Source organism: Ruditapes philippinarum, unplaced genomic scaffold (assembly GCF_026571515.1).
Source record: "Ruditapes philippinarum isolate M1 unplaced genomic scaffold, ASM2657151v2 ctg970_1_1_1_1, whole genome shotgun sequence".
In the NCBI taxonomy this organism is placed as follows: Eukaryota; Metazoa; Mollusca; class Bivalvia; order Venerida; family Veneridae; genus Ruditapes; species Ruditapes philippinarum.
Window position 1 is genome coordinate 169655 of NW_026863337.1, and position 11491 is coordinate 181145.

Genomic DNA, 11491 nt, shown 5'->3' on the forward strand with positions numbered 1-11491 from the left:
CTTATTTCTTGTAGATCTGATAACCACGGTATATATTTCGCCTTCTTTACGTTTGAAGTAATTTTTAACAAGAAAAAAAATCTGAAGTTATTTTTAACAAATTTACTTGAAATAATAGATTCAATTTTTAATGGGCAAAAAAAATGCAGTTTACGTGTCGACTTTATGGACAATGTCATGCTTGTTCTCGAATTCGTGAAAATTACCTACTCAGTATTGGTTTTCCAAGGGTTAAAATTAGAAACCACATCGCTTTCAAAATTATGAAAGCTCACTGATGATTGACTGTGTGAAACTCCACCAGAAATTATCTCGTATTGGGTCTCGGTCAGACCTAAACGCGGAGCGTTATTTACAGCGGATTTTAATCAGATTGGATCATGGTGTAATTCAGGTCAAATAGATTATGCTAAGATATGTAATATCACCGATATTCTATCCACGAAACAAATTCTTGAAACACGAAAAAGAGATTCTACATATGTATTGCATAAATATAAATAGATAGAAGTATTAATAATTGAATACATAGTTAATATATATAAATAGATATCTAAATGTACACCATATATGAACAGATAATATATTATGCGTCTCTAACTGACATTTTATATCTTTCATTGTTGTACCATTTTCTTGACGTGACTCTTCCTTTGTGTGAACATGTGTTGTGGCTATATTATTCTAGTCTAGTGAAGTAATCTGTCCAAATTCTTCTGTTACAAGCCCGTCCCTTCTTTCTTAATTTTCCTCGTTTTGAACACAATCTTCTATTGGACAATCTAAATGACATCGTTCTAGAGGAGGAGTCTCTTAATGGGTTTATAGCATGTCCTGAAATACCAGCATCATTATACGGAATAGCGTCAATATCATCCCTGGATACTTTAAATCCTGAAGATAAAAAGAAAGTTCTAATGTAATTTTTGACGCGATGTTTTATTTACATTCGATATCATATTTCTCAGGTAGAACAGAAATTAAGCAATATACCTGCAAAACAAAAGTAAAGTGTGTCTGTTTAATTATCATGTACATTGTATATGTTTCATATGAGTATATAACAAATACCTGAGATTGAAACACTAATCAATACTTACTTCTAAATACAAGGATGAATCCCCGTCCTGATTTTGACTTTTGAAAAGGCTTGAACCTAATAACAAGTTTGCCACCTTTCACTGTAAAGTAGGAGCCTTCTTTTCCGGTTTTTGCGTTTACTATAGTATCCTTACTCGACTTTCGCACGTGCGTTATTGAAAATTTGTCTCTTCCGTCGGGATCAAGGTTCATGTCTTGAACTATCAGTGTCACTGCTTGCCTTCCACCAATCTATTTAAGAATAATATTGAGATCAAACATACATTTTTAAGATACATGTACACTTACACGCTTTTATCTTTATTTTCTCATCCTTAATTAGGTGGAAGACTATCATTATTTACCGCTCAACCTATTACAGAGTTCAACACCACTCATATATGACCTGCCAAGATGTGCGAGCTAACCATTTCAGTTTAATTCGTTTATTATTTTGAAAATATTATTAAGTATTGGTTCTTACATTTATAATCCGTTTACACTCGTCAAACCGCGGATTAAAGTACCATGGATACACTGGGTGACTCCGAATAATTCCCCATGATGAATTGATAGCACTTGTTTCATTGGTACAAAGATCTGTGATTTTAGCTGTTGAAAGTAAAATAAAAGTTCACTTTCAATGATTTGCCTACATGCATGTAGTTACGTCGCTCATTTACAAATAAGCAAGAACTTCCATAATTAAGTAAGACTTTTAACGTATGTAATACTATTTATAATTACACATTTTACTAGAAAATCATTTCAAATATATAGCCACTTGGTATACAAATAAACGAGGAGTTTTAAAGTTATACTGTGAAAAATTACGATATGATCATAAAATAATTTTAATAATATTACCTTTATCCACACATCTATGACCAGAAAGACCGATGGTTGAAGCAGAAAACCCGATACACTTTGCCTCTTTCGTCACAACAATTCGGCTCGACTTCTGCCATGTAATATCGCAGGACTTTTTCCAGTAGCACAAGTTTCTCTGCACAAGAAGTTCAGGTGAAAATCCTCCACACGGATTCTTTTTGGTAAACATACATTTCGATTTTCTTCTCGTATATCCTGACAGGGCGACTGCGGGGGAATATATCACCTCGTCATTTTCACATGAAAGTCGCATGTGTCCTTCTACATCTACTGCACATTGTTCTATAACTGGCTTCACTATAATGACATTCAAAACCATCTATTTATTATCACTTAAGATTTGTTATATTATTTCCACAGATGCATGTATATGCTTTTTAAAATAGGAGTTATTACGAATATCTCCATTCGAAACAGAAGAAAAAATATGTGAATAGAGAATGATATGTCACATTGTCTTTGAGATAATCGGGAAAAAGCATAAAATGTTTAGACGTTACTTTGATATTTTTAGATAAACTTTAAAACAAGCATAATCTTACCATCTACTATCCAGCCTAGTTCCTTCATTACTGGTCGAGAACTACTTGGCCATTTTAAAACAGAATTAAGTTGAGAACTTTCATACGCTGAAATTGAAAATATCACTTCAATCATTAAACAAGACCTTTATCGCATGTGAACTGCATTTGACATGAATGCGTATTGTATGTGTATAGGTGTATATTGTATGTATATTGTATGTATATTGTATTCGTATTGAATATTTATTGATTGTGTATTGTATGTGTATGTAATGCATATTGCATGTGTATTGAATTTGTTCTAAATGTGTATTGAATGTGTTTTGTATGAATCTTGAATGTGTATTTGTATGTGTCATTATTTTTTTATGTAATAACACTTATATAATATATATTAAAAGATTAAAATCATTTTTACTAATCATACAACTTTTAAAGACATATTTTATTATTTAATATTGATGCGTGTCTGTAAAGATTTTTAAGAAAATTTATTATTGAATCATCCTTAACCAATTGAATGTGTTTATAGAATTTGTCAAGCCTTAAATTTGGAACAGCCACACAAACATATTTAACAAATTCTATAAAAATGTATTCACTGGCGGTGAACGCATTGAAATATATTACCATTAAATTGTAATATGAATCCTTCAAGCGTTCTTCTTTTCCAACGATAATCTACAGTAATTTTTAATGCTTTTGATGTGTTTCCATGCAACATAACTTCTTTCATCGTAGAAATATTTTCTGTTTTCTGACCTCCTTTAAGAACGTTTTGCAAAGTAAGTCCACTAGGAAATGTGTTATTTTCTGTCACAGCCTGTATGATAAGAGTTTTCCTATCTTTAATTGGTATAGTCATGGCACATATTTCCGCTCTTGGTTTGCTTCTGGGATACTCACGATGACTTTTGATCACGCCGATCTTATAATCAGATCTTGTTTTTGATTTTAAACAAATGTCAATGATGATGTCTGAAAATAAGATTCAATAAATCCAAAGGCAATCTATGCATACTTGTTTAATCAACATTGTGTATTAACTATCTAATGTTTACCTTTTTTTATCACATAAACCGTGGCGCAGGAGTGTAATAATAGAGGATATTGAATGAGTGTAAGTTCAATACTGAATTTATTGCACGAGTTGAATAAGATTATATTATGCGAGCCTCTGGCGAGCATAATATCATTTTATTCAACGAGTGCAATAAATTCAGTAATGAACTTACACGAATTTAATATTCTATTTATCACAATCCCAAAATAAAGACCATTTAAAGTGAAATTAGAGTCATTTTTCATTGACGCGCCTATAGTATAACGCTAACATTTAGCGCGTCTTTACACTATGTTTGTATAACGCTAATGACGTCACGTCAAAATATATGCACGGCCGTGCAATACCATATTTACGGAGTCGCAAAATCGGCACGGGTGTGTGATAAAGCCATTTAATAAAAACGATATTACACTAGTGTAATAACACTTTAACGTGACGTCATTTGCGCTATATAGAAACATAGCGTTAAAGCGCGCGAATGTTAGCGTTACACTATGGGCGCGTCATAGAATAATTACTCACTTTAACAGTTTACTGTTCTTATTCCATATATGTGATAAAAAGAATATTATATTCGTGTAGATTCAATACTAAATTTATTGAACTCGTTGAATAAAACAATATAATGCTCGCCAGAGGCTCGCGTAATATGATTTTATTCAACTCGTTCAATAAATTTAGTATTAAACTACACTCATTCAATATCCTCTATGTACTAAATACATATGTGGTTTTCATTTTATTTGTATGCAACAATAATTGAGCCGCGTCATGACAAAACCAACATAATGGGTTTGCGACCAGCATGGATCCAGACCAGCCTGCGCATCTGCGCAGTCTGATCAGGATCCATGCTGTTCGCTATCAGTTTCTCTACTTGTTATTAGGTGTGTAAGCGAACAGCATGAATCCTGATCAGACTGCGCGGATGCGCAGGCTGGTCTGGATCCATGCTGGTCGCAAACGCACTATGTTGGTTTTGTCATGACGCGGCTCATTTCCATCAATGCCTTCCATTACTGTCACAGTAATCATTGCGTATTGAGAATCTTGATGCAATATGATAAATTCAAGTTGTTTTTATGACCTAGTTATTATGATTTAGTCATATATTCTCCCTTGTATTATAAAATATGTAGACATGCTTTTATTTCAGTATTTTGTCAGCTAAAATGATATTTACCTTTTGGTATACAGTACATTTGTTTGATGATAATGTAAGTTATATTGTGAGATGATGGTGGTGATATAGATGGATTGTTATGTTCACACGTTCTGATAGTCCCAGCATTACACAGTTTTATTATGCATCTCTTTTTCCAAAAGCAGTTGTCTGTCTGTCTCTTTATTTCTTTCGTAGACCCAACACAGTCTGTTGGAGAAGGGTTACATATTTTACTCTCACTATTTCCCGCCAAAATCACTGGTCTGTATATCACGTAACCTCTCGGGCACGAAATTCGAATTTTCTCTGCTGGTTTTGTCAGACATTTGATTACTTCTTCTGTAAAAGAGAATTTTTTCAGATATATTTTACAAATATTTTTGTAAAAGAATGTAATGTTCTGTTGTCATGCTTTTCAAAGTTACGCCGATGTATTACAATTTTTAAATGCTCAATAAAGTCAACGTTTTGGTTTAAACATATTTATTTTTTTCATCAAGTTACAATATTCACATCAAACACAAAATTTATACAAAATCATGATAAAGTGGATTGTACTGGAAGCTCAAGGCTTATTGTAATTCTCTTCACTTCTGGCTAGACATCGGTACATATTTTGGTGATACAGATGATTTAATAAATTGTTACATCCAAGATAAAATATATTAACAGTATTATTACATAGAGGATATTTGTTTGTTTTGCATGTAAGATCGAAATATAATTTCACTGAGTGAACACCAGATGCAATATTTTCACGAGTGGCGTAGCCACGAGTGAAAATATAATAGCTGGTGTTCACGAATGAAATATATTTCAATCTTATATGTAAAACAAATAAATTTTCTTTTTAATTCATGCTTATTTTAGTGATTTTAAGTATTTTTTACTGATTTTGCCGCGTAACGTCGCGCATTCTCCTTTATGACGTCATAACATTATGACGTCACATCATCATTTTTGAAATATAGTTCTGCTAAATTTCTCTAATTTTGTTACATTTTTAAAATGATGTATGATGACATCGACTTTCTTTTCCCAAAGAAGCAAAATTTACGTATGACGGCATTTATTTCTGCGTGTTATTCCATTTAGTTATGGTTTTCTTTTCATCCGCATTCAGATATAGTCCGGCTACAGTGAAAATTATATTTTATAAATTTCACTAGTGGTTTATCAGAATATAATCATCTGATATATTACAATAAAACACTGGGAAGCATGAAATAAAAATGTATTAGGAAAATAAGACCAAATTAGAACAAAACAATCGAAAAAAAATCGAGAGAAAAACATAAAGAAGTGTAAAGATTGTTATAGATTTTAGAAACAAAAATGCATCTTTTGTGTGGATATTGTGTCGCAAATAGATATTTGATTGAAAGTGAAAATAAACTCGTGTTAGATCTTGAACAACTCGTACATTGAATTAAGTTCATGCTTATTTATAGATAAAAAAAGAGAATTAAGTATCAATTAAGATACATGGTAGAATGTATTTACGATTAATACGGTTATCTCAGATCGATACGATATATAGAGTATTTTGAATATAAAAAGTTAAGGCAGTCTTCCAATCAGATGATACAGGAAGTTAAGAAGTAACAAATATAAGTATTTAAATATTTGGTTACTTCCTTATAAAGTCCATAAAAAATCTGTATTTTACCTGATAAGCTGTTCAACATACATAATTTTATACACATTAACTAAATTAAATTGCTTGTTTATTGTAAACTTCTAGACTCTAAACTTTAAAGAAAATTTATAAAATAAGGATATGGTTAGATGAAATTAATGATTCAATAATCACGTGACTTGGTTGGTTCTTATTAAACAAGGATCCAACAAAGCGCGTAAACCGTTCTATAGTCAAACCCATTAAAGTCAGATATAATAAAACATATTTTACTCTGATAACTGTTATGTAACGTGTTCCGGTATATATTTTGATACTTATTTTTTTTTCCGTCTTGTCGTATTTCATAAGTTAACATAGTAAAATATGTATAGGTATATTATAAATAGAAAAGATGTATAAGTGCTTAAATTAGGACGTTTACATCGAAAAATGTTTAAGTACGATTTATATCAACCTGAAATTTCTCAGAAATTAAACATGTGGTTTCATAACGTCAATATTACACACGTCATCTTACCCTAACAACGTAATGTTTTCACGTGACAAACGACTCTCGGCTCCTTTTCATTCTTTGTTAAAAACCTTACAGTGTCATGTAATATACATATGGCGATAACAAATTAATTAAGGAAAATACAAATCATCGTTTCCTTATCTGTATTCATCATGTAGTTTATTAGTGAATAAATGCTATAAGCATTTAGTTGTTCATATATCAATACCTACTTAAATGTAAAGTTTTGATAGAAATCTTGTAATGGAAAGAACACTAACACGCCTGATTTTCGTTATATTTGGCATTTACAAAGTTGTTTAAACCATGTAAAATTTTAAAACATCTAAAAAATATATTTGAAAAATAAGGACATTAATACATGTCTGAATAGAGATACATTGACAATAATATAAACTACTTCACCCCGAAATAAACAATAATTGAACGATAAGTGAGACAGATAATTTACCTTGCTATGGCAACATAACACCTTTTACTTGGTTAACGCCCTATTTCAAATGGGGTTTATCTTCCTCAATTGGTTTCGATAGATAACTAGGTTTATTTAGGTCACTTTTTTAAAAGATAATTAATCTGTTTACCTGATAATAAGGACTCAGATTACTTTCCTTATTTGATACATTTGTTTAAATAACATCCTTATTAATAATCTTGCATCGGTTGAACTGTTCAGTTTCTTTTGTTTACTAACGTTTGTATTATCATGACGATTGAAATAGAAATATTAAGATAAAAACGTGTACTGTAAAAGTTTCCAGAAGAGGGAAAATCTTCTTCCCCTGATATGTTCCCAGACAAGTGATAAAGATGTAGTTAATTAGTTTCTGTTTTTGCTTAACCCCAGAATATCCAAATGACTTGATATATTATTCTTATTGTATGTTAGAAACATTGATTTCTAAACAAAATGGTATAAAGTAAGTGATACTGATGATATTTCACAGATGATTCAGGTCATCACAATAAGTACTGTAAGAAGACTTACATCATCTATGTAAATAAAGCGTCAGTACATAAGAAACAAAGATTCGCTTTGCTCAAATAAGTATTAAAATCACCATTCTGCGAGGTATATTTTACACGTATGAACATGTGTGAAAGGCCTGACATGTCGTTTAAAATGTATCAACGTATGTCAAGTCAAGTCAAGTCAAGTCAAGTCAAAAGATTTATTCAGTAAATAAAGGCCACCGGCCCAAAATACATGTCATACAAAATATGATATTTAACATTATAAGGTTGTGTCTTTTACAAGTTTTGACAATCATTACATTTAAATGCTACTGTGCTATAGAGATCATGAGGTGGTAAATATAAGTAGAGATTTTCTTAATTATAGAAATATCATTTGATGAAAGTAATTTATAAAAGTTATGTAATTCAGTTCCGGAATTATACCAGTTTAGTAAATAGGTATTTCTAATTTCTAAATATTTTAACAATGAAAAAAAAGCATGATATTCACAGTCAATATGATAAGTTAAATGATTTTCAAGACAAAAGTTGCAAAAGCGTTCTTGAAAAGGTATATTTAAATGCCTACCGATTTCAACATTAAGTTTGTGATTTGAACATCGAAATTTAGCATATGCTTTCTTATGTTTTACAGGGATTTCTATTAGAAGATACCGTTCTACATTTAATAGGCTTTTAAAATAACAGTAATGGTGACATCTTCTGGCATTGTTAATATCATCATGCCAATTTTGAGTATAACAATCGATTATGCGTTGTTTAAAAATGCTAACAAAAATATTCACATCTCCTAGTTCTTGAGAAATCCAAATGTAACCAAATCCGTAATTGTACAAAAGTATTCGTATTTTGCTAGCCCAACAAGTTCATCCAGCTTCATCTAATCATTAATAAGTAATACAAAGCGGGAGTCTACCACATTCACCTAACACCATGCTTGTATTTGTATTTTTTCGAACATTTAATAAACCCTTACAGAACATATTATGAACAGATTCTATAGTTGGACTAAATTCATACCCCCAAATCTGTGATCCATAACAAAGAATAGGTTTGATCATTGTATCAAAATTTTAAAGTGTTCCTTTATGGGAAAATTACCAAATGGTTTTTCATAACCTTTGATGGCAAAAATTGCTCTTTGAGCTTGTGAAGCTAATTTATCATGAGCTACATTCCATGATAGTTGTGGAGTGAATAACAAACCCATATATTTATAAACAGCAGTTGTATTTACAGGCTGACCGCGAAAAGACCAAGATTCATAATTACGAAGACGACCTCAATTTCGAGATACAATTATCTCTGTTTTGTCAAGATTAATTTCCATGCCTGTGTTCAAGCAAAATTGATCAATTACATTAAGTTGTTGTTGTAATTTTGTAGCAGTTTCAGCACAATTTGTATATATTTGAGAGGAATAACGTTTGTAGTATTTATTAATATTCATTCAAATGAAGCACACCTAACAGTAGTGTTTAACAATTTACACTTTCTTAATTTGTATAAAGTAACAATTAACCTGATGAAATGCTGCTTTACGACACGCAGCAGGCAACAATGTTCTGGTTAAAGAACATAGAAGAAAATGCTACTTCAAAATGCAACACTTTTTTGCAAGTTATAGTCATGTATGCAAACTCAGAAGCGCAGTAATTAGCTTATATAGATTTGGTAAGAGGAACAATGTGCATGGATGAATATTGTGTAAATAAGCCATGTTCCCTATGAAGTTAATAATGTTGTCAGCAAATCTATTTCAATATTATCATCATATTACAACGTTTGTACCGTTTGCAATATCAAAAGGGAAAGGGTGAAAATAAATTGTAATGTGGTCTAAGAAAGCGTTAGTTTGCGACATAATACTAGAAATTTTGCTAGCAGGAAAAAAGGTACGGTGTCTTTTTACAGACGACAATGACCAATATTAACACTTTTTCTGAAGCAATTTTGTTTCCGACTCTCTTCGTCTCTTGGTTAACAAAACGTTTGACCGTGCCAAAATGTCTTAAAATCACCAAACACACAAATAAAAATAATAGTTTGTACAGAACATAAACTTTGCGAAAAATGGAAAATTCGTGCGGCAAAAATATGAAAAGTTTTAGCCGAAAAACAATCTAACTTGATAATGTCACACGTTCTCGATCGTATTTACGAGGTCCATTACAGTCAGTGCATCAAAGGTTAAATTGAAAAAGTTATAACAATGTTATAAATAAATAAAACTAAAAATCAAACATATGAATTATTATTTTTTTAAAATACATAGCGCATGCATAAGATAACATTAATATCAACTGATATATATCTTTATCACAAAGTGTGCATGTTCTTATAATATTTAGTACTCTATAAAGCTAGTACCTACATTACATAATATATCCAAATGTTAAATTGTTTATTAACTTTAAAAGCATTTTTGTGTTTTATCAATGCAAATTGTATTTCTTGAGTATTTGTATCTTGTCAAAGGTATTTGAAATGCTAATTTCAAATAAATGAAATGAGATCAATATAAAATATTATTGAAAATAATAAACTTACCTGCATATATAAACCCAAATACCAAATAGTGTATTATGTTAAATAATATAAATTTAGATATCATTGTTAATTCAACCAAGCACAAACTGAAAGCTTATGTTTAGCAAAATACTTTACTTCCTTTTTGTTATCGTTCTCTGTCAGTCTTACAACGGATGTGTATTAATTATTTTTCTTTATTTATCTGACAGCAAATGCTTGCCCCTTAGTAACGGAGTAAAGGGTTAAACATTAGTAATTCATAGAAACAGTAATTTTAGAGTGGTAAAACTCACAATTGAAACGCATAGTATTATTGTATTACAACTTTAAGATAACACTTTCTTAATTTTTAAAAGTTACAATGAGCCTGACGGCGTACTGCTTTGAGACACGTCAGACAATGGTTTTCATTTACAAAAACATGACAATATAAAAAAGACTTTTGAAATGTTTTGGCGGCCTAACTCTGTATACAATGTATATAACATTTCTTAAAACTAATAATCACTTGTTTTAATTTGTTCACATGAAAAAGAGGCGTTAATGAGAAATTTCTTACGCTCAAATGATGACTTTACGCACTTCGTGAACGAAGTATTTTCAGAAAATGGCAAAAATATGTTCTGGTATATATGTAATTGTGGGACGAAATTGAGACTTCGTTTATTGTGTATAAATCAGTAAACAATGCATATTGTTCATATTTTTATGACTAACTGATTGTGTATGGACAATAGAATTCTGCGAAATACTTGATGACGTTTACACATCGAGATGAGCGTTCCCCTTAATATATGTTTAATAACAATCGTAGCTATACGAAAACGACTATAAGATATGAACTCTGGTTAAATGCAATCTTCACAAATAATAACTTACAGATGGGAAACATTAACGGTTTCAATTTTTTTTCTTAAGCAAAATCAAACAATCAATCAATGTCAAACAGTTGAATTTATTCCATCAAATGACTGATTGTAGGGCTAAATGTACTGAAACATGATGTATATATGAGCCGCGTCACGACAAAACCAACACTGCGTTTGCGACCAGCATGGATCCAGACCAGCCTGTGCATCCGCGCAGTCTGATCAGGATC

General features: G+C 31.0%; 1 protein-coding gene across 3 annotated transcripts; it reads right to left on the minus strand.

The window, feature by feature from the left end:
- Positions 1 to 467: 467 nt before the first annotated feature.
- LOC132721865 (uncharacterized) lies at positions 468 to 10733 on the minus strand. 3 transcript variants are annotated; one of them, XM_060706242.1, is made up of 8 exons: positions 10411 to 10733; positions 4745 to 5065; positions 3126 to 3473; positions 2514 to 2600; positions 1948 to 2268; positions 1565 to 1692; positions 1101 to 1332; positions 468 to 834 (listed from the first exon to the last, which is right to left on the minus strand). In XM_060706242.1, exons 1-8 carry the CDS (start codon positions 10472 to 10474, stop codon positions 680 to 682), a joined length of 1656 nt encoding a protein of 551 aa, XP_060562225.1. In that variant the 5' UTR covers positions 10475 to 10733; the 3' UTR covers positions 468 to 679. The 3 variants fall into 3 exon arrangements, with proteins under 3 accessions (XP_060562225.1, XP_060562223.1, XP_060562224.1); XM_060706240.1 differs by having other exon boundaries at positions 468 to 894; positions 10411 to 10708; XM_060706241.1 differs by lacking the exon at positions 10411 to 10733 and adding an exon at positions 6396 to 6429 and having other exon boundaries at positions 468 to 894.
- Positions 10734 to 11491: the final 758 nt, after the last annotated feature.